The 22,084-nt window shown below is 67.0% G+C and overlaps 2 protein-coding genes across 2 annotated transcripts; both read right to left on the bottom strand.

The window, feature by feature from the left end:
• Positions 1 to 205: 205 nt before the first annotated feature.
• On the bottom strand, positions 206 to 589 carry QRFP (pyroglutamylated RFamide peptide). The gene has a single exon (XM_067309280.1). The coding sequence runs from the start codon at positions 587 to 589 to the stop codon at positions 206 to 208; it is 384 nt and encodes a 127-aa protein (XP_067165381.1).
• A 5,597-nt stretch (positions 590 to 6,186) lies between these two features.
• FIBCD1 (fibrinogen C domain containing 1) lies at positions 6,187 to 21,049 on the bottom strand. The gene is made up of 7 exons (XM_067309002.1): positions 20,953 to 21,049; positions 14,411 to 14,887; positions 12,839 to 12,998; positions 12,584 to 12,720; positions 6,962 to 7,058; positions 6,525 to 6,704; positions 6,187 to 6,446 (listed from the first exon to the last, which is right to left on the bottom strand). Exons 1-7 carry the CDS (start codon positions 21,022 to 21,024, stop codon positions 6,187 to 6,189), a joined length of 1,383 nt encoding a protein of 460 aa, XP_067165103.1. The 5' UTR covers positions 21,025 to 21,049.
• Positions 21,050 to 22,084: the final 1,035 nt, after the last annotated feature.

Here is a 22,084-nt window from a genome sequence, read left to right as displayed (position 1 = left end):
CCGGGAATGGGGATGTGCATTCCGGGGCGGAGCAGCAAGCGGAGCAAGTGCAGTGACCCCCCTCCCCAGGAAAACGCCAACAACAACAAAATCCCCCGACACCCTTTGGTCCAAGCAAAACTAGGCGAGATGACAGGGAAGGACGGGACGTGAAACACCTCCCTTGGGGACATCGCTAGGAGGTGCCGCGGCCAAGTCCGGGCCCTCATCTCCCGAATCGGAAGGTGAAGCCGCCTTTCTTCCGGTCGTAGCCGTTGAGCTCCTCGGCCAGGTCCCCCAGCGTGCCGCTGCGCTTCTCGCCTCCAGCGGGCAGGAAGCGGGAGCGCTCCTGCCTCCCGAACCGGAGCCGGGAGCCGGCCCACGCCGTGCCAGCGCCCCGCGGCTCCCGGGCGGCGCTGAGCAGCGTGCTCAGCTCCTCACCGCTCCTCCGCCAGCAGCCAGGCCCCGCATCCTCAGCTGCCACTTCTCGCCAGCCCGGCTCCAGCTGGGCCCCTTCCCCAGGGTCTCCGGGCTCCTGCCGGTCGCCGGCAGGGAAGCAGGCGCCCAGGCTCAGCAAGAAGAGGCAGGACAGGGAGTAGGGCACTCTCATCTGCGGGAAGCATAGGAAGGGAAATAGGTGGCCGTTAGCGTGCCGCATCCTCGAGCGGCGACCGCGGCCGAAGCAGCACCGCGGACTGGCAGCCGCGAAGGGGCTCCCTGCGGCCAGCGGGCGCTTCCCGGCACTGCTGCGCCGCGAGCAGCAGCCCCAGCTATCGGAGGTCGCCCCCGAAGGCTGCAGGGAGGAGGCTGTGCCTGCTGCAGCACCCCAGACCAGCGCTGCTGTCCCCGCAGCCTGCTGGAGAACCGCTCCAGCGCTGCCGGCTCCTCCCGCAGCCTCCGAGCCGGCGTCTGGCTGGAGCAGAGGTGCGGGAGGGTCTGAGCTCGCTGTACCTCTCCGCTGTCTCCTTCCAACCTCCTTTCCCTGGGTTTTTGGCAACTTTCTGTTAACAAATTACAGCCCTGCAGCTACTCGTCTGGTCCGCGGCCAAGAGCGGGGCTCCGCTCGGATAGGGTCGGCTGAGCGGGGGCTATTAGCTGGCAGGATGCTGGGATGTGGCGCCGCGTGCTCCTCTTAGAGGCCCTGCGGGGAGACCGTAAGTGCGTTCACCTGAGCAGCCCTCCGCTTCCTCGCGCGCAGCTCGTACCCGCAGTGCCCCGGCTAATGCGCATGCAGGGGAAGGTGCTCGATATCGCTGTGCTTTATGGGGCTCGGAAGCACCCTGCTGCCAGGCAGGGTCTGGTGAGCCGGGCGGGAGGGAGCCGGGAGCCCGCGGAGGTGTACGCGGCTCCGGCAAGTGCCCTGGGCGACCTTGAGCGCTGCCGGGGCTGCTCTGCTCCTCCTCTCGTGAAAAACGAGAGGGGAAGTGGGTTTTTTTTTACTGGCCGTGTTGTCTTAAAAGCCAGTGGGGCCCGAGTGGCTGGGAAGGGGCTGCCGGTGGCCAGGGCGCCTGTCCCGTCCCCGGATGGGGTGACTCTGTGGATGCACCTCTGCAGTGCTGGGAGCCGCCAGCCGGACATTCCCAGCGCTCCCGGGAGCGCTCGGCCCCTCGCAGGCTGCGTTGCCCTTCGGGCAGGTGCGAAGCCGGCAAGCGATTCCTCCCGCCGGCTACTCACCTCTCTGCCTCGGGCGATGCCCCCCGCGCCGCCCGGCCCGGCTCCCGCGGCTGCTCCGCACGGTGCCCAACGGGTGCTTGGAATGAGCCAGGGAGCCGGTTCGCCCTCTGTTAAATACCCGCGGGCGCTAATTGCCGTGTCGCCCTCAAGTGCAGGGCTGGCTGGGCAGGGCTGGACGTCGCATTCCAGAGGCTGGGATGCCGGCGGGGGGGCTGGCGACGGAGCCGGCCCCACCGCTGATTAGTGAGGCTGCGACGTGCCTCCTTCGTTTGCCGCCTCATTTGGAGGGAGGGCGGACTGCAAGCCGCGCTGCGAGCGGGCTCGGTGCACTGTCAGCTTGCGGCGAGGGTCTGGGGACGGGGATCTCGGCGGGGCCACTCGTGTCTCCATCCCCTCGGGCCGGCGCCTGCCCGGCGGCATCTCCCTTGCGCGGCTGCTCTAGGCCCCCGACGTGCACGAGTGCAGCAAACTCGTGCGCTCGAGCACCGCAGCGGGCGAGCAGGCACCGGTCAGCCCCAGCACCGGCCCCGGGCGGCAGCCCCGAGTGCTTCCCGGCTCCTTGGCCGATGCACGGGGTCAAGCTCCATCTCGGCTGGTTTTGGATGCTCGGAGTCCTACAGCGCCTGGGCGGCTGAAGCTATCCCAAACCTGCGCTGCCCCATCCGGGCCCGGCTTGCCCACGTGCCGCTGCCCGCAGGGTTTCCCACCCTCCCTCTGCCGTTCCGCAGAGCCATCACCGTGGGTCGAGCCCGCCGGCAAAGCCTGGCTCCCGGGCGGCTGCGCCGGGGCTCCCTGCGTCCCCGCGGATGCAGCCCGGGGAGCCGAAGTGCCGGGGGACAGCGGTAATTTTGCCTTGCTCTCTCTCCTCTGTCGCCAGGGCATCTGATCCTCTGGGGATTGGAGCCGAGTGCCAAGATGGACCATGAGGAAGGGATGCGTGTGAAGGCGGAGGAATAACTACCACCTCGGAGCTGGCAAAGGATCTCGCTCCCATCCTGCTCCTGTTGCAAATGCCTCCGCGCCGCCTCGCCGAAGGTAGGTTGGAAAACGGGCTGCCAGTGCCGCGCCAGCTCCCCATCCCCAACCCCTCTGAGCGGCGCGGGGCGTTCCCACCACTGGCAGGAGGGATGGCGATGTTGTGTTTTGCAGAGGAGCCCAGTTTTCCTCCTTTCCAGAGGAAGCTCAGGGTTGCAGCGTGATTTTTCCCTCCCGGGGCTGCAGTGTGATTTTTCCCTCCCGGGGTTGCAGCATGATTTTTCCCTCCCCGGATTACAGTGTGATTTTTCCCCCGGGTTGCAGTGTGATTTTTTTCCCCCCGGGTTGCAGCGTGATTTTTCCCTCCCCGGGTTGCAGTGTGATTTTTCCCTCCCTGGGTTGCAGTGTGATTTTTCCCTCCCTGGGTTGCAGTGGGATTTTTTCCCCCCGGGTTGCAGTGTGATTTTCCCTCCCGGGGTTGCAGCATGATTTTTCCCTCCCTGGGTTGCAGCGTGATTTTTCCCTCCTGGGGTTGCAGTGTGATTTTTTTCCCCCCGGGTTGCAGTGTGATTTTTCCCTCTCGGGGTTGCAGCATGATTTTTCCCCCCGGGTTGCAGTGTGATTTCCCCGCCGGGTTGCCTGCAGCAGCTGCATGCAGCAGGTCAGGGCTCCCCGCTCCGCCGCCGCCCTGGAGCGAGGGGGACGCGGCCCCGGCGGGCGCAGACCCGGTGCTCAGTAACGATGAGTTCCCTTTATTAAGGAGTAGAGAAAGTCCACATGTACAGCGTCGGACACCAAGCACACACGATCTAGACTTCACCGTACTGCTAAACAACACAACCTGGCCGAGAGCGTCGGCAGCAGCAGGCGCCGCGGCGTCCAGCTCCTCGCGCCCCAGAGAGCCAGTCGTGGTGGAGCGGCCGCCACCGGGTGACGGAGGCAGCGCCCGGCCGGTAAGGAAAACCCTGGGAAATGCGATGTGCCACCGCGACGCTGGGGCCGGCAGCTCGGCGTCGGGGTGCGAGGCGAGGGACTGGGGGCGGCTGGCAGCCGGTTTCGGCGGCTCCGCTCGCCCGGCGCTTCCCGCATACCCTGGGCCGTCGCTCCCTGCGCCTCGCCGGGGCAGGCGGCACCGCGGGCGGGTTTTAGCCTAATCCAGGGCTGCGGGGTGGCACGTGCGCTCTCAGAGCTAATCCTCGAGAATCCGGCATCACGGATGGTATTAAATACCTCTCGTTAGGGAGTCCTGGGTGACGTGGGCGGTTGCACGAGGATGCACAGACGGCGCGCGCAGCCCCCCGAGCCGACCCGTAAGCGCCTGCGGAGGGGACGAGCCTCCCCCCAAGCAGCCACTCCGGCCGGCCCCGAGCGCACAGCTCCGAGCTCCCCGTCCCGGAGGCAATCCCTATAAAACCTAGTCACACCTAACCCACTGGAAGAAATTAAAAAAAAAGGAACGGTGGACGGGGACGCGGTTGTAGTGTCCCTGCGGCAGGAGGGTGGCTGCGCTCCCTCCCCGCTCGCGGCCCTTCCCAGCGGAGAGGCCGGTTTCAGCGAGATCCCGTCCGGACCCGAGGCAGTGAAGCCCCGCGACGGGCAGCTGCTGCCGAGCGGGGAAACACCCCCGGCAGAGGGGAAAGCTGCAGCCATCTCAACTGCGCGGAGTTTGTCCCCGCTGCCCCGGCCCAGCAGGGAGAAGGGGAATGGCCCGGCGGCAGAAGAGCTCTTCCCGAGGGCGCTTGCTCTTCCAGCGCACGCTCCTAGGTGGGGGAGGCTTAACAAAAGCCTCTGGCAGGGGTCTTCGGCAGCAGATCTCCTGCGCCTGGACCCACCTGCCCCTGGCCGCGGCCCCACGGCGAGGGGACGTGCCCCCCGCTTGCCCCAAATGGGCAGCGCGTCCAAGGAGCGCCGGAGGCTGCTGCACACCCCGGCCTGGGCGTCCCGACACGGGGTGCAGGGGCAGCAGGAAGCGTCCTCCTTACGGGGCGCCGCGGGAGGGTAAGTCACGCTCGAGGCACGGCCACGGAGCCGTCGGATGGGGAGCTGCGTTCCGTCCCCCCGCCGCCCCCCGGGACCCCAAGGGGCCGCGGTTCCCGGAGCCCCGCGGCAGTTCGGTCAGCACCAGGCGTCGCCCGACGGGCGGAGGGAGGCTGCAGCCCGGTTATCGGCGCCCTGCAGGCGCTGAGCCCGCGCGGGGTTTCTTTTGGCAAAGCCTTAATGGGATTTTGAAGAAACGAAAGGCTTTGAATATCTCCGGGTGCGGAGCCAGAGCGTGGCTCATCGCGGATGGGAATGAACACAGATGCCCCGGCCTCGGAGTGAGCGGATGGGGCCGAGGGGTTCAGGGAAGGTCACGGCTGTCGGATGGCTGAAGTCAAGCTCGAGTCCGAGCAGGTCTGGTGGGTAGGAGGGAGCTGGGAAAGGCGAGCAGAGCCGTGCCTGGGAGCGGGCTTTCCCCGCTGCGGCGGGTTTGCTTCCCCGTCTCCGCTGCGATGGCCTCGCGCTCTGCCGGGCTTCGGAGCGCGCGGCCCTGCAGCACCGCGCGTGCTTGGTCTGGGCGCCGGGAGCAAGGACAGGGTCGCGGCCAGGAGACCGGGCCGTTTGCACCGGGGTCCCCCTCCTTTCGGCCGCGAGATGGGATGGGTGAGCCCCTCCTGCCCCGCTCGCAGATTCGGCACTGGCTGCCGGGCCTGAGGACGTCGGGGAGGAAGAAGTTTCTGGTTGTCTCTTTTCAGCCGCAGTAATCTCGCAGGGCAGGAGAGGGAATTGCTAGCGCGGTCGTGCTCGTTCACCAGCTTAAACCCCACCGAGCCCTGCCCGCTCCCAAATAGCACCGTGGGGATGAGCAAGGATCTGCCGAGCGGCAGCCTTGTCCCGGTACCTGGGGCTGGCTGCCTCCCCGCGGGCTCCTGCGTGTCCCCAGGCTCCGCCGAGCGCCGCTCGCTCCCTCGCCAGCTCGGCCGGGTGCTCGGGGGTCCCCGTGTCCGAAGCAGAGAGCGCGGGAGCCGGGCTGAGCGGCGCTCACGGAGCAGGGAGCGAGCGCCGGGTAGCGTCCTCGCAGGGCTGGTGGGCGAGGATGAGGAGCCCGGCTTCCTCGGGGCCATGGGCTGGCTCCCTCCTGGGCTTCCTCCGTGCCCGGCAGCGCGTCTGCACAGCTTGGTCCCTCCAGCTCCCCGAGTCCCGCTGCCCCCTCAGCCGCCGTCTAGGGCTGCCGCGGGGCTGGCGGCCGCGGGTCCCGCGAGGCTGCGGGCGCCGTGCAAAGAGGAGACGGGCCGGCAGCGAGCAAACGCCCTGCGGTCCCCGAAAGGGGCTGGGCGTGAGAGCCGCCCTCGCCGGGGGCAGGCGCTCCCCGAGGGACCCCGCGGCTCCGGAGGGGAGACAGGCATTGTCCCGGAGGAAGATGTCAGCCTGGAGGTGTCCGGGAGGGGCCGGGGTGCGGGCTGGCACCGCCGCCGGAGGGTGCGGGATGGGGCCGGGGGGGCCACTCACCTCGGCCGGCGCCGAGGACAGGGGGCAGCGGGACGGGCGGGGGGGGGGGGGGGGGCTCGTGCCGTCCAGCTAGTTCTCCTCCCTGACGGGCCGGATCTTCATCTCGGTGAACTTGAGGGAGTACTGCCAGCCGGTCCAGGAGGACCACTCGATGCCGTCGGCGTAGGAGCTGTGGTGGCCCTTGAGGTACTGCCCGTTGAGGTTGGACGTGTGGCAGTTGCGGTACCACCAGGCGCCGTGGTAGAAGGCCGCGCAGTTGTTCTCCGAGTGGTCGTTGTCCAGGTCTTTGGTGGTGAACTTCATCCCATTGTGCTTGAGGAAGGAGTCTCCTGCCGCGGGGGAGCGGAGGAGCCGTGAGCGGCCCGTCCTTCCCCTGCCCGCCCGGAGGAGACAGCCCCGCCGCCTACCTGCCGTTCCCGAGTAGTCCGCGACGGACACGGGGTACCCGTCCTCCTCGGGGTCGACGGAGAAGAGGCCCACGCCGAAGCTGCCGTAGCGGGCGAAGGCCGTGCCGTTGTCGAAGTCCTCCAGGTCGACGCGGAGCTCGTAGCTCGCCTGCACGGTGAGCAGGTGGATCCGCTGCAGCCCTGCGGGGCGGCGCGGGATCAGCGCCGGGACGGGGCGGGGGGAAGGCAGCCCCAACGGAGCACGCTGGGGCGCGCCAGAGGCCGGGGACTGTCCCCTGGTGCATCCCAGGGGGTCGGGAAGGAGCGTAACGGGAGGCGCCGGAGCGGTTCCCACCCTCCGCTATCGCCGTGGGAACTGCAGGGCCCCTTTTCCCGCGCTCCCCGCCGGAGGGGCCGGCGCGCCCCAGCGCCTTGCGGGCACCGTGCCGCCGACGCACCTAACCAGTGCTCGCCCGTCAGCTTCCCGAAGCCGTCCCGGTAGGCCTCCCAGCCGCGGAAGAAGTTCACCGAGCCGTCCTCCCGCCGCTGAAACACCTGCGGAGACACGAGGGGCGTCAGCCCGGCGCGGCGGCCGCCGGCCCTGCTCGCCCCGCGCCGCTCTCCGCGGCTCTGCCTCGCCGCCGCTTCGTTAGGCGCGGGCGCGAATTAAACCCTTTCAAGTCGTTAATTACAGCGGAACGACCTGGCGCACACATCCTGGGGGAGATGCCTCGTCATTAGCTCCTGGCTCCTGGGGACGGGCGAGTCGGTTCAGATAAAAGAATTAACTTGATCCTCCTGCCTAGAAATGGGAACAAAGCTCGCGCCCCCCCCCGCTTCCCCGCCGGCACAGGCAAAACGCTTTGATTGACTTAAGCGAAGCGTGCTCGGTCTCCTCTCGCAGCGCAGGGACGCCGGCAAGGCCGCGGCGGAGCAGCCGGCCCAGCAGCATGGCAGCGTCCTGGCCCGCAGCTGCTGGTGCTCCGCTCTCCCTTGGCAGCCGCCTTGCTGTTGGGCATCGTTCCCGCAACCTGCCTCGTTTCGTCATTCCCAAGAAATCAGCCGCGGAGCCCGGCTGCCCTCAGGGCACTGGCCGCGCGGAGCTTCTGCAAATTGATTCCCCGCCCGCAGCTATCCCGCGGGCGAGTTGGACACGCGGCTTTTAGTCTCTTCCTCTCCCTCCGTCCCTCGTGTCCCCAGAGAATCCAGCGAGCTGGCGTCTCCCTTTGCAGACGCCGTCCCTGCACCGCTGCGGGGTCCGTTCTGTGCGAAAGGCCCTTTCTTCTTGCCTTGCTCCCGAGAGCTGCGTGGGAAGGGGCGATGCCCATCTCTCGGCCAGAGCGGGCCTCGGCGTGGCCTTTCTCGTAGGAGCTTTTCCTCTCCTCTGCTCATCAGTATTTTGTGCCCTGTGTTTTGTCCTCTTTTATCATTAGTTTCAAGTTTGATTTATTGACAACGCTCCAGAAAATGCTGCTCCGTGTCCGACCATTTGAACTTAATTAAGCCTCCAGCCCGGGATTAATTGCATTAAACTTGGCCAATTCAGGCTGCCTGGAAGCAAATCAAAGCTGGCCTGATTGCCACGAAGCGCCACGTTCCCACAGCCCGGGCTGAGGCCGGGGGCAGCCGAGGAGCGCAGCGGTTTGGGACAGGCAGCCGCACGGGGGGCACCGGGGGGCGAGAGCACCCTCTCTTTGCGCTGGGCTCTCGCAGCAAAAGCTGAGGTTTTTCAGCGAGTTGTTCTGGCTCTCGGAGGAGCCGGACGGGAACTGCGGTGCCTTTGCCCACCTCGCTGCGGCCGCTGCCTGCTGGGGCCAGGCTAATGCATGCTCCGCTTCCCCGGCTCCCTGCTTCCCCGGGCTCAGGCAAAGCCTCTTGAGCCCCTTCCCGGCCTGCGTTACGGCTAAGGGCCAGGAGGAAAGCCGCCACGGCTCGCTCCCGCGCCCCACGGAGAGGCCCTTTTGCAGGGAAGCGGCGGTGCCGGGGCCTGCCACCTCCCCAGGCTGCTTCTGCCCTTCTGCCGGCCCAGGGCACCCAGCGTGTCCCGAGCTGGCCCTGGGTTGCATTCGGCACGTCCCAAGCCGCTGCGAGGAGGGCAGCCTGGCACGGGGCGGCGGGAGGCTGCCGGAGGAGTCCCGCTGCAGGGAGCTTCCCGGGATGGCTCGTCCTCCACGCGGCTCCCAGGAACCTGGGACCCGGCTGGAGCGATCCCGGGCGTGCAGGGGCTGTGGGAGCAGGGCTGCACCGCCGCTGATCCGCGCTGTACTTACCTTCTAGAATTAGAGCCTTAATTTTTATCCCTGCGTTGAGCACTTGAGCAGCTGCACTTAAGCCCGTTTAAAGGGGCTTTCTTTGGGCTTGGCAAACGAGGGGGGGACAGCACTTGGCTGGAAAGGGGCCCGAAGCGGATTTTCCCTGGGGAATGTCAGCTCCAATCGGCTCTGGCCGCGCAGGGAAGGGAGCAGAAGCAATACCGATGCGCTCCTCTAATCGGCTTTGACCCGGGCTTGTAAATAGGCCAATTGCCCGCACGGCACTCGGAAAGGCGCACGGGGCACGTCTTCATTAGCTGAGCCTCGGCTTGGCACGGCACGGCACGGCGATTAGGGGGGTGCCTGGCAGCTCAGTGCCAGCACGGGGCTCGGCCACCAGGCACCGAGAGGCGATGGAGGAGCCCTCCGTGCCCCCGGCTGCCGCCAGCCTGAGCAAGAGGCCAGATCCAAAAGGTTTGCAAGAGCAGAGCACGCGCCAGGGCTCCTGTATCTTTTGGGGTCTCCCGGACCCTTCCCTCTGCAGGCCGTCGGCTTCGCTCGGCCCTGCCGGGGCAGGACGTGCACCAGGCTTCCCTGGCACGCTGGCTCACTGCTGCGGGCACTGCTTTTGCCCCAGGCGCTGCGGTGCTCCCGCGACCAAACCGATGCTGCGCCGGAAAAGCGGTGCAGGGGCTCGCGATGCCGGGGTCCGACTCGCGGCTCGCAGGGAGGCACGTTGCTCTGCTGCTCCGCCCCGTGCGAGGAAGATGCCCCGTGCGCCCGGCTCGGTGACGCGCCTTGCGATCCTCCGCTGAAAGCGCTGCCGAGGGACGGGGTGCGAAGGCGGGGGCGAGCGTGGGGCGATGCTCCCTCGCTCTCCCGCCGTGGTTGCCGAGGGCTCGGGTGCTGGCGAGGGGAGGCCGCCCCGGGGCGACGCCGCTGGCGCTGGCTTTTCTGGCATCGCACCGTGCCGATCTCCTGGTTCGCCTTGCAGCAGCGCCGGTGCGGACCCGGCAGCCCCTGCTCCGCAGCAGGAACCGGCGGCGCCGGCGGAGCAGAGCCGGCAGCGCTGCCCAGCCCAGGGACCAGGCTTTGTCCATCCGAGGGTGGAAGTGTCTCGTCCCTGTTCGCGGCCACGCATGAATCATCCCTTCCTGAAACAGCGCCTGTTTCCCGGGACTCGTGTCTCATCCGCTGCCTTCAGCTCATCGCAGTCCATTTGTAAATGTCTCACTTCTCGCTCAAATATCTCAGCCTGCGCGAGGATCTCTGCAGCGGCTAATGAATGGGCTGGGCAAAAGCAGCTCCGTAAGCTTCCCAGTGTGGCAGGTGTCTTGGAAAGCTGAAAGCTGTCACTTAAAATTACCACGGGCCTCGTCCTGCTGACAGAGCCTTTTCTTCCACATCCTTTGGCTTTGCTACCGCTTAGCAATACGTGCTGTTAAGACCCAGCATGGAAAATCAGCCTGAGCCAGCCAGAGCAGTCGCGGTATCGTTGCTTATAGGGCAGAGAACAACCCTTCGAGTGATTTTGTCTGCTTTTCTGTGCAGATCCAGTTAGGGACCCAAACATGGCCCTCGGGGTACAGCTGTGTCCTGGCACGGGGACTGGAGCCGCTACGGCACCAGGCTCTTGCTGCCGGGGCCCGATGGCTGCTTACAGCTCTCCAAAGCACGCGGAGGTGGAGAAGGCCCACGGCTCGGCTGGGCTGGGGAGAGGGGAGGCAGCCCTGCATGGGCTGGTCCATCGCGGTGCTGCAAAGCAGCTGATCCTGGCTGTTTTGCCCCAAACTCCATAGGAGTGAAAGCTCAGCGGCACCGGGAGGAGCGCAGAGCATTTGCGAGGACTTCCAAAGGAGACAGCATGCGACTTTCTCAGGCCTCCTGAGATGTTTTGCCTCTCCCACCTTTAATCACCCCATTATTACTTTAATAAAGTGACGGGAGGTGTCAAAGGCAAGGAGTCACTGCCACGGACTGCGGCGCTGAGGTCAGCCCAGGAAATTACAGTCCTGGCACTGCTGGGATATTCAGGTCAGCCCGGCAGCATTGCTGCAGCGAAGCCCTACGCGGAGCGCAGGACGCGCACGCTGCCGCTCCCGTCGGCGCGAGTGGGGCAGAGACCCAAACGCGACCCACGCCGCAGCCTGCTGCAAACGTGCCCCAGGTGGGGCTGGGCAGAACCGAAGCGGGGATAAAACAGACCTGCCCGGACCAGGCGGCCGGGGATGCCTCAACTCCCCATTTCTTCCCTCCCGCCCCGAGGACGTTTCCCAGTCTCCCTCGGCAAAAGAGACGGGAAGCAGCCCTGAAGAGCTGCAATCGCTCACGCGCCCCAGGGGAAGGGCAGAGCCTGGGAAAAGCATCCCAGGTCTCCTTGGCCCCAGGCGCTGGCCAGGCTGTGCTGCTCGTTGGCAAGGCTGGATGCAACCCGGGGTGAGATGCGCCGGCGCGCCGAGGGCTGCTCGCAGGAAGAGGACGGGGGAACGATGCGGGGACCTTCCGCCAGCAAGGGGACGCGGTGCTGCTGCAGGGGGACGGAGGCGACGCTGTGCAGGCCCCGGTGAGTGACTCCAGCCAGGCTCCTGCTCCGGCCGGCGCTGAGCCCTGCCGCACATCGCTGCTGTTCTCCCTCCCTGCCCGGCTCCCGGCAGCTGCTAAGCCTCCCATGCAAAGTAAGGCTTAGCTCAGCAGCTCCCGAGCTCCCCAGTCAAAATTGATTCAGCTGCTGCCATCGCTCCCACCCACCCACCCACATGCAAATAAGCCCAAATGTCAAGAGTAATAGCTCCGGAGGAGGAGGAGGAGGAGGAGGGAGATTTCCCAGGCTCTGCGGCACAGCTCCCAGCCGTGCCGGGGCTGGCCCGGAGCACGGCTGAGTCAGTGCCCCGAGGCCCCAACAGCGGCCCCGGCCCTGCGGGAGACGATGGAGAAGCCCCCCGGCCCCGGCGCGCTGGGGTGCAGGCAGGAGCCCGCGCTGCAGAACAGCCCGGGGAGGGGAAGCGGAGGCAAAGCGTGGCCGGCGCGGTGCCCGGGGCTGGGAGCTGGGGCTGCTGCCAGCCCCTGCTCCGGCTGTGCCCGGCTCCGCGGCACGGCGGCGGGACTTTGCCCGGATCGGGGCCCGGCCCTGCACCTCCAGGCGGGCGCTGCCCGACGGGAAATCGTTTTCTTTGCAACTTCCTCAGCCCAGCAAGGAGCCTCCCAGCTGCGGCGGCTTTACATAAACCTGAGCGTCTCGCTCATCACCTCGGCTCGCTCTTCAGGCAGCTTTGGACCAGGGCTGGGGGCCGGCAGGAGGACGTGCGGGCAGTGTGCTGAGTTTGCTAGGACTCTCCCTGCTTGCCCCCCGGGATGAGCTCTGGGCAGGACGGGGTCCATCAGCCCCGCTATGGCTAAGCTCCCTCCTCCCGGCACTGCTCCAAGCTGCTTAAGGGGGATCAGACCTCGGGGATTTGTCTCCTGGAGCGCCCGGCTGGAGGGGCGCCAGGCAGCCCGGCTCACCGCGGCGCGGCCCCGGGGCGAGAGGTCTCCTCCCACCCCTCCCTCCGGCAGGACTCCGCTCCTGACCGGGGCGCGGATGGTAACGGGAGGCGATGGAGAGGAGAGTGGGTATTAGTGCTGCGCCGTCACGGCTCCGGGAGCAAATTTCTCCTGACGTTTGCTGGCGCGGCAGCTCCGGCCCCTTCGACGGGAAGGGACGGGCTCCTCGGCCCTGCCGGCACGCGGGACACCCCGCACCGTCACTGCCGCGCTTCTCCCCCGTCTCCGCGTGTCCCCGAGCGCTTTGCAACGAGGGTTTCGGCCCCTGCCCGCGCGGCCGCCGCTCACCGTCCAGCCGCCGCCGTCGGTGGTCATGTCGCAGTAGACCTGGAAGCCCGAGGGATGGTGCGTGGGGAAGATGGAGTAAATCCCGTCCTCCTGCTGGCCGCTTGCGTAGATGTCAAAGCAGTCCCGGGGCCGGGAGCCTGGAGCGCGGCACGGGGCCGGGGGGCAAGAGAGGAAGGGCGCTTAATTAACCCCCCCGCCCCATGCTCGCGCCCAAAGGAACGGGATGGGTGCCCGTCCGCGGGGCCGGGGCCTCACCGTCGGAGCAGCCGCGGGGCCGCGCGCCCCGGGCCGGCGCTCGCTGCAGGTCGGCCTTGAGCCGGGGCCAGGCCGAGCCGCGGTCCCTCTGCAGCGTGTCGAGGACGTCGCTGACGGAGCTCACCAGCCGGGCCATGTTGGTCTGGCTCTCCGAGAGCAGCTGCGGGCAGGGACACCGCCGTGATTAACGCTACTGCCCCTGTCCCCAGCCCCTCCGAGCCCCTCCGGCCCCCGGGACAAGGATGCTCTGCCCGCGCCCCGACTCTGCACCCTCCTGCCTTCGCGGCGCGGTGGCTCGGTTATGGGAGCAGGACTCCAGGCTCCTCCAGGCGGCACGGCCGCGAGCGGGGCCCGGGTGCGGGGTGGTGGAGAGGGGCTGTGATGTGCACTGCCGCTCGCCTGGCGGCCAGCGCGTCCCCCCCACCCCACCCCGTGCACCAAGGGCGCGAATGCTCCCCGCGACGGGAAACGGGCCTGGGGACGCAGCTCCCCTGCGGTGCTTTGGCTTGGGGTCTGGGCTCTGCCAAAGAGGGGGATAAAAAGCATCTCTGGACACCGGGATTGCCGAGCGCTTCAGAAATAGCCGCGTCCTGAGCCAGCCACTGGTTCACCGGCTTCCTCCGAAGAGACCTGGGCAGGCGGGTGGCCCGGTGGCAGCTCGAGCTGCGTGCAGTGGTGTGCCCGGGGCTCAGGCACCCCAGGGTGCAAGTGCCGGATGCACCAAGGGACCAGACAGCAATCCTGCGCTCACTGCGGTTCCTCGCCTTCCTCGGGCGTTTGGAAGAGCCGGGGTGAAAACTCCTCTGGTGCCCGCTGGGTTCCCCCCGACGAGGGATGCCCGGTCTGGACCTGCGCCGAGCACGGTGAGGCCGGAGGCTGCGGCGCTCAGGGAGGGGGCGAAGGGAAGCAGCGGGGAGCTACGAGCCTCGCCGGCTGCGTGCGACGCCTGGGCTGGGGGGACGGGGCAGCACAGGGGCATGGCCGGGTCTGGGGGGGGGGTTGGACCTGCAGCGCTTGCAAAGTGCGTGTGTGCACACAGGTGTGCGTGCATGCACCGGCACCCCCGCGACACGCTCCGCACCGGCCCTGCGCGCTGCCTGTCTGCCTTTCCCGCGCTGCACGGAGGGAGATGAGCCCAAAGAGAGCTCTGGATGGAGCCAAGCACCCCGCGGTCCTCCAGACCCACCAGCCTGCATCCAGCCCGTGCCAGGAGGGATCCCGCACGAAGCCCGTCAGCCCTCCGAAGCCCCTGGCTTGCCCGGTGGGCCAGGTAACCACTGCGATGCGGCTCACTAGCTGGGAAGGTTTGGGGACCATCGGTCTCAGGACCCCCCTGCGCTCAGCTCTGCCCGGAGCCTCCGAACTAGACCCGGAGCGGGAGCCAGGCTTTGCAAGTTTAAATTTCCAAGCCTGAAATGCTCACTTTAAACCTCAGCTTCTCGCTCCCGGAGGTCTTTCCCGGGCATAGGGACGAGGCCGGGGATCAGCAGCAGGCACGGGCTGCAGCAGCACCGCGGGAGCCGCGTCCCGGGGCAGAGCAGCCCCTGCGGCCCCTGGACACCCTGCACCCACCTGGATGAGCCTGCCCTGCTCGCTCTGCAGGGCGCCGAGCTCCTGCCCCATGGTGCTGTGCCCTTTCTTGAGGCCGTCGCAGTCGGCGCGCAGCTGGGCGGCGTGCGTCAGCAGCTTGGCCACCTCGTCGGCCACGGCGGCCAGCAGGGCCCTCTGCTGCCCTTTGGCCGCCTTGGCCTCGGCGTCGTGCTCGGTCACGGCCCGCAGCACGGAGGACTGGAGGCCCTCGAGGCGCGCAAAGCCACCCGCCGGGTCGGGGCAGTTGGGGTCGATGAAGATGTTGATGCGGGAGCTGTCCGCCTTCTCGATGGTGACCAGGGCGTTGGCCTCCTCGGGGTTGGTGCTGATGACGGGCGGCGACTCCGTGACGGGCGGGTGGTAGTGGTTCATGAAGAGGATGGCCCCCGTGACCGTCACGGCCAGGAGCACCGCCACCGAGAGCAGGACGGTGCACAGGACGTACCCGCAGCTCATCCTCTGTGGACACAGAGACACGCGGCGTCCGGCATCGCCCACCCGGCACCCAGCACCCGCGCGGCCCGGCTCCGGCATCGTCCACCCCCTCGCAGCCCGGGCAGAGCATCCTCCCCGGCGCCGGCACCGCGGCGCCACGGCTCCTTCCCCTGCGAGGTGGGTGCAGACCCCGGTGGGTTTGGGGGGGATCGGCGCTGGGTTTTGCACCCGTCTCCGCCAAGCGCTGAAATGCTCCTTGTGCTCCAAGCCCTCCGGAGAGCAGCTTTTCCTTCCTGCCCTCCTTTTGTGCCGGGCAGCCCCTGCCGGGCGCTGACCGTTGCCCAGGAAGGCAGAGCCGGGACGAGCGCCCCGGTGGCCTCGCCGGGGGGAGCGGACGGCGGCAGCGGTTTGGGGACGCTGCTGCCTTTTGCATTGCAGCATCCTGCGACCGGGCACCTGCCTTGCAAAGGGGGACACGGGAGGGGGACGCAGAAGCACCCAGCTTCTAAGGGATGCGGAAGGGGCTGGGATTTGGGGTCCGGGGGATGCCAAAACCTGGGGAGATGAAGGGAAAACACCCGCTGTGTGCCATGGGAAGGGGGCTCATGATGAGAGCAGGAGGCAAAAGGAACCAGCAGACACGGGGAGAGCCCGTGTTGTCCCAAGCGTCCCAGGAACCTGCTCCGAGCAGCACCCATGAGCGGGGCATCTCCCTGCTCCGGGGAGTGATGTGCTCCCGTCCCCCTTGCCCGCTTCCCCGCGCGCCGGGGAGGAGCAGGGATGCTCAGGAAGCCCCCGGACAGGCTCCTGTGCCTCCTGGCCAGCAGATTGCAAAGGTCCCCAGCCCCCGGGAGCATCTCCACCAGCTCTGCCGGCCTGCAGGACGCCTGCAGGAGGGCGGCTTCTCCTTGCAAGGCACGAAGCGATGCCGTCAGTGCGGAGGGAGCGGGCTCCCGCCCCGCCGCATTAGCTCCCCATTCCCGCCGGCTGCCTCCCCTTTCCATTACACCCGCAGGACAGAGGCTGTGATTTCCCCCTGACCCCGGCCGCGGCGGCTGTCACAAGGAATCGCGGGGCTGGGTGAAAGCTGCCTATTCGGAGAGACAAAGACTACTTTCTCCGGGAGCGAGGAGAAAATTGCTGCATCTGCAAAGATTTCCCCGGCCCTGTCCCCTCCTGTGCACATGATCGGGAGTGACACCTTCCTTCAAGCACCCTTCATTCACGCTCCCGCAGCCGTTTGCATTAAGGAGACCCCGGCTGCGGCTGGGGGGGCTGCGGCCGGCGGCGCCTGCTCACCGCCCTGGCCCTGCCGGCGCGGCCGCGGCTCCCCCGCGAGGGTCGTCCTCCTGCCCCCGAAGCCGGGCGGGAGGCGCGAACGGCGCCGGGCTGCGTGGCCGGGCGGCCGGCGGGGACCACCTTAACGACGGCCACGTCCCCGGCCTGCGCGTGCATTAAAAGGGAAAGTCAAAGGCGATAAGGGAAGCTTTCAGCAAGGAGACAGGTACCGAGTTTGCTCCGTGTTTAGCAGACGTGAGTCCCCTGCCCAGCGAGGGTGGCAGGACCACGGGAATGCCGGGGTCTCATCCCAGGAGCAATTTTGTGCATGGGAATTGAGGGGGGGCAGTGGGACGTTGGCAGACGAGGTGGAAAATCCCCGTAACTGGCACCTGGGGACGAGGCAGCTGCTGGCTGGCGGTGGCCCACGGGTGGGTTTGATCTGTGGCGTGAGCGAAGGCGGCACCGCGGCGCCCTCCCGGCCCCGCACATCCCGAGCGCCGCTGCTCCCAACCCCACAGCCCGTCTCCAGCCTGGAGAAGTCCCTGCCTGCGGCACGCGGACAGGCAGCGCCGGCTGAGGGACCGGGCCGTCTGTCAAGGGCTTCAATAAACAGAGCCACGCAGAGACGACGCTCCGATTCCTGCAGCCAGGCAAATCCCAAATGGGTCTTAACGCACCAAGCTCCTGCGGTTTTGCCCAGGAGCTGCATTTATCCATTTTCCAGCCTCCAAGCACCAACACTGCTGCCTCCCCATCGCTCCCGGACACGGGGGACGAGCTGGGGAAGGATCCCCGTAGCGGATAACGACCTCTCCTTGCAGCGGGGAGATGCTGCTTCGCGACAGCTTTCCAAGTCTCCCAGCATTTCCCTGGCAGGTTGTTACCTGGCAACCTGTGGTGGGGAGAGGAGAGGAACAGGCATCCATCGGCACCGGGAACGCTCCCAACCAGCTGGAGTCAACAGCGGCGCCCCACCAACCCCACCACGTGGCAAGCCCCGGCCTCTCCGAACGCCTCGGCTGCGCGTGCTCCTGCTGCACCGAGGCTGCGCCCGGCGGGATGCCAGCGGTTCCCGCTGCCCCTTGCACGGCCTCGAGCTCGTGGGCTTCTTGCCGAGGCTTTCGGCCAACAGAGCGGTGTCGTCTCCCAGCTGTGTGATGGCCACCGCAGCTACTGATGTTCTCCCTGCCACCGGGCTGGAGGTCCTGATGTCTCCACATTGCTTCTTCCTATAGAGATGGGGGCTCTGCCCCACCGGCAAGGCCGAGAGGTGCTTGGGAGGAGCAGAGCTGCGCTTGCCAGCCTGCTCTTGGTGCTGGGGCCAGGCTGGAGGAGTGCTGGTGGGAACCGCGGCAGGAGCTTCTCCCAGCGCGAAACTCAGCGCGGGTCCCTGCGGTGCTGGCACGTCGTGCTGTTTGCTTCGGCCGGTCCCGCTCTGAGTGCTCGAGCTCTGCTCCTTGGCGGAGCACAGAAGCATGCTCAGGAAGATGGGCGCCTCTCCCGCCAGCCGAAACGGAGGAAGGGAGACAACCGGGGTTTGCCAAACGGAGGAAACAATTATCGCCCCGTCGCGACGGTCGTTCAGAGGACAGCAGCTCCCATGTTCTTGCCCAGGGCTCCGAAGTCCAGCCATGCATACAAATCCCTGGAACCGGGGGTCTCGGATTTGATGTCTGATGGTCAGAGAGCCAGGTCTGAGGAGCAGTCATAGCGGATTATCTCTTTTCCAGACTGTGCCTTCGGAGCTGTTACTGGCAGATGGGCAGCACTAGAGGAGAGGCAGGAGGAGGCCAAGACAGGCTCTCCGCTTCCTCAGGCACATGTGGCCACCCAAGAAGGAGAAGTCCCAGAGCCCACCCAGACCCACAGAGGCAGGTCCTAGACAAGGGATACTGCTCCTTTTTGACCATAACTCTGAAAGGTTCAGAGCACCCTGGAGAGCCAGCTCAAGAGAAGAGCAAAAGCTCCTCAGCCCCCATCCGCCATCAGCCCTTCAGGGCCTCTCTACGCTCGGCCACCCTGCCCCGTGGTGCAGGGTCCCCAATGTCCACACAGGCTGCTGCATCCTGGGGTGTTGGTCTCGGTACCCCCAGCACCCATCATCACTCCACTCCTGCCAAGCGTCCCCACCGTGCACCTCAGCCGGGACACACGAGCAGCCAAGCCAGGTGCTGGCAGACGGCAGCTCCGGTGCACCAACACCCGCAGCACGAAGCTGGCTTGTCCTGGGGCAGAGCCAGACGCTGGCTGCAGCCCTGGGACCACGGATGGGGAGCAGTGGTGGACGATGCTGAGCAGTACCATGGGAGATGCTCTTCAAGGAGGAGGTGCTCTTTGCTCCTGCCAGAGGTGCTCCTCTTGGCAGCTCACCAGCAGAAAGGGCAGGCTCCCCTTCAGCAAGCAGGGCTGCCAGGGCAAGCTCTTTGCTGTGGGACTGCGGGCAGCAATCACGGGACAGCCGTGTGTCCTCTCTCCCTGAGCTGTGCCCCCTGCCAGCTACGAACTGGGGCCTGGGCTGTGTTTCTGAGGCAGGTGGACACTGGTTTGCATCGCCCAGACTCAGCTGTTGGGGCAATCTTTAGCCCAGGTACCCCCTGCCTTATTGCCGTGGTCTATCTGGCCCCAAAGGTCCAGGTTAGCAAGGGGCAGTCACACAAACATGCACGCACACACCAGTCCTTGCTTGCTCCAGAGCTGCTCAAGCAGCTCATTTTGCATCACAGCTGCTTGCCCTGCTCTGCCTCACTTCCACCCCCAGGGCTGAAGCATCTTCTTTGCTCCAGGCCCTTCTCCAGCCAGCAGCCTGCCTTGCTGTCCAGCTCTGCTGCTGAACAGCTTTGCGCAGGGCTGCAAACTACACATCCCTGTTCATTCTGGGGCAGTGGCGCTGTGCTGGAGACGTGCACCAGTGCAATTCGCCTTCCCTCCACCCTGCCTGCTCCCCACCTCGTCCTGGAGCCTACCAAAACACTTTGCTTGTGCCCCTTGGGTGCAGACGCAGCACAGATTAATTGAGCCTCCCGTTTTTACTACCTGCTCTCCTCAGTAATCCAAAGCCTGCCCAGTGCTGCTGCTACACTGCAAAGCACTGTGTGGTTTGGGGAGAGGAGATGGATGGAGACCGTGCTCTGGCCAGAGCTTGCTGGTTGTGGGTCAGCCTGCACATGGACTGGTGGTTTTCAAAGGAGTCTATGGGAGCTGAAAGCCCAGCAGAAAGTGGGCACCAAACTCTATCTCCTTTGCAAACCCCGGCCCTGATGAACAGCCTGTCCCTGGGATGTGGTGGGCAGCCCCGTATGGGTGGTGGGGCTGGGCCCATCCTGCCCAGCCTGTCCTCAGGCAATACGCAAGTGCAAAGCGTTCAGGCTGAGCCTGGGTAGCCTGCGATATTGGTGGCGTGGCTCTAGCTGGACGACAGAGCTCGGGCTCTTGCAAGGACAGGCTGTGGTGTTAGTGAGCCGGCTCTGTAGGGAAGCGAGATGAGAGCGAGGTTTCTCTCTCTTGGGGTCGGCGCCTGCTGTGCTGCTCTGGGTGGGCATCCCCTCTCGAGCAAAGCGAGGGGAGCCCGAGCACTGATCAGGCAGATGTGCTGCAGGGGGAGAAGAGGGCTCAGAAAAGGAAGTACAGAAGGGACAAGTCAAGCAGAAGTCTGATTCCTGCATTGCTGCAGGGTCCCATCCTCTTTGGCGGCAGGGAGAAAATAAAGTGATGGTGCTGGGGAAGAGCGTGTTTAACTCTCGGATTGTCCCGGATCCCCTGCCCAGCATCAGGTGCTGGAACAAGTGCAGGCAATGGAGACTCCCGCTGTGTCTCCTGCCTCCTTGATTTCATCTCCTTCTTCTTGGCTCTTTCCCTTCACTCAAAGGCACGGTTGGAAGACTGGCTCCCTTGCTTTGTCCTGGCTCTTTACGGGAACGCACCGGGAGCACTCGTCTGTGCAACATGCAGCCGTGCCCTGCCCGGAGCGCAGGGCAGCAGCGCGCACTCGCTGCGCAGCCTTGCGCGCCCTTGCACCGACCCGTGCAGCTTGCGTGCTCCGCGCTTGGATTCTCACCGGTACCTGCAGGCTCGGCTTGAGGTGTTGGCACACGTGCAGCGGCTTGTGCAAACAGGCTCCGGCACGTGCCCAAACACCCGTGCATTGCAATACATGCTCTGCGAGAGCTTTTCCGCACCTCACCGCAAAACCACTCTGCTCCCCTCCTCCCCCGAACCAGGCGGGCTCCCGGCTATATTAAGAGAGGGCAAGGTGGCAGAGAGAGTCCATAAAGGAAGAGGGATGGCTCTGTCTGCAGCGCAGAGTCAACATGCAAAATCCCCTTTAAAAGGTTATTTAAGCCGTTAAAAATGTGCAGCAGTTAATCAGAGGCATGTGTGACAGCCCCGGCGTATTTACCCGCTGCCTGTCTAACACGCAGCCACTCAGCTAGAGAATGATGTGACACTCACTGTAAATAAAGAAACTAAATAATGCAGGGGGAATCTGCCAGCAGCCAGCGCGCCCGGTGCCGGCGAGGGGGGACGCCGGCAGCGGGGACGCTCCGGGGCTCCCGGGGGCCGCTCGCGGGGCCCCGCCGGGGCAGCGCCGCCGCCGGGGGGGGGGGGGGGGGAGCCGGGACTCCGCGCCGGCAGCCGGGAGAAAAGTTGGTCGGGGCTCGGGGGGCTGCGGCGGAGGGGGGGGGGGGGCCGCGGCTCCCCTCGGCCCCCGGGGCAGCGCCCGCCCGCCCGCCCGGCTCCCCGCCGCCGCCGCCGCCGCCCGCCGCCCGCCGCCCGCCGCTCGCCCCCGGCCCGGCGCGGCGCGGCCCTACCTGCGCCTTCTCCTGCGGCCCGTCCTCAAGTTGCGATGCTCCACCCATGGTTTTCCACCGGTCGTTTCCCATCGCGCCGGGGCGGGCAGGGGCCCCGCGATCCGCCGCAACTTTCAGCCGCTCGCACAAAACTCCCCGCCGGCCGCCCCTCCTCCCCGCCCCCCCCAAAAGCCAAACCCCCCCCACCCGCTCCCCCCCCAAAAAAAACCCCAACAAATCACCCCCAAATGCCCCCAGCGCCGCCGCCGCGCTGCCCGGCTCGCCGCGGTGGGGAGGGACGGGAGGGAGGGACGGGAGGAAGAGGAGGGAGGAGGGAGGCAGGACACGGGCACGGACACGGGGGTGGATCTTCCCTCTCCGGCAGCCCCGCCTGCCCGCCCCCCCCGGCCCCCCCCCCGAGCCGCCGCTCGCCTCCTGCCCCGGGCGGCCGGGGCCGAGCCGCGCCAGCCCGACCCCCGGCTCCCCCCGGCTCCGCCGCACATCGGGGCCGCCCCCGGGACCCCCCCCCCCCCCGCCCGCCCGCCCCCCCAGCGGCTCCGGAGTGGCCCCGGATCAACCCCGCCCCGGGGCTCGGCGCTGCGCTCCCCCGCGGCCGCGGCTGCCCAGATGTGCCGGCACAGCTGGAGCAGCAGCCGGAGCAGCAGGTAAGGCAGGGGCTGCTCCCGGGCGCAGGGAGCCTCCTCGCAGGCGCCCCGGGACCTGGCCCCCGGGCTGGGCCCCCGGCCGCTCGCCCCCATCTCCAAGGGTGCCCGTCGCAGGTGCAGCGTCCAAACCTGGTGGGGCCGAGCCGAGCCCCCCGGGAGGCTGCCGGGGCAGGGGCCAGGTTCCCATTCGCGGGAGGTGGGCTGCGAGCAGAGCGAGGGAGGGCACTGGGGACCCTCCCTGAAACTTTAGTGCCGAAGGGAAGCTAAAGCACTGGGGGCCTGTCACAAAACTCAATGCACGGGTGGAAAGGAGGTGTCGGGCAGGGGGTGGAGGGAAGCAGGCAGGAGCCCCAAGCCCGCAGGACTCATGCCCACGCACGTGGGAACACCGGGCACAGCAAGTGGGGGTGCCTTGCCCAAACCCCAGCATTCCCAGTCCAAAGGAGCAGTGCTGCCGTGTGGGTCCAGCGGAGCTGCCCGCTGCTAGC

This window comes from Apteryx mantelli, chromosome 21 (assembly GCF_036417845.1).
Source record: "Apteryx mantelli isolate bAptMan1 chromosome 21, bAptMan1.hap1, whole genome shotgun sequence".
In the NCBI taxonomy this organism is placed as follows: domain Eukaryota; kingdom Metazoa; phylum Chordata; class Aves; order Apterygiformes; family Apterygidae; genus Apteryx; species Apteryx mantelli.
The sequence above is the reverse complement of the archived record's forward strand: the minus strand, read 5'-3'. Positions and strand labels throughout refer to the sequence as shown.

Excerpts from the sequence above, each read along its gene's own strand:
- QRFP (XM_067309280.1), bottom strand. The coding sequence starts at position 589 with ATGAGAGTGCCCTACTCCCTGTCCTGCCTCTTCTTGCTGAGCCTGGGC.
- FIBCD1 (XM_067309002.1), bottom strand. The coding sequence starts at position 21,024 with ATGGGAAACGACCGGTGGAAAACCATGGGTGGAGCATCGCAACTTGAG. Across the intron at positions 14,888-20,952 it reads GGCCGCAGGAGAAGGCGCAG|AGGATGAGCTGCGGGTACGT; the intron begins GTAGGGCCGCGC and ends CTGTGTCCACAG. Across the intron at positions 6,705-6,961 it reads GACGGGCGAGCACTGGTTAG|GGCTGCAGCGGATCCACCTG; the intron begins GTGCGTCGGCGG and ends GCCGCCCCGCAG.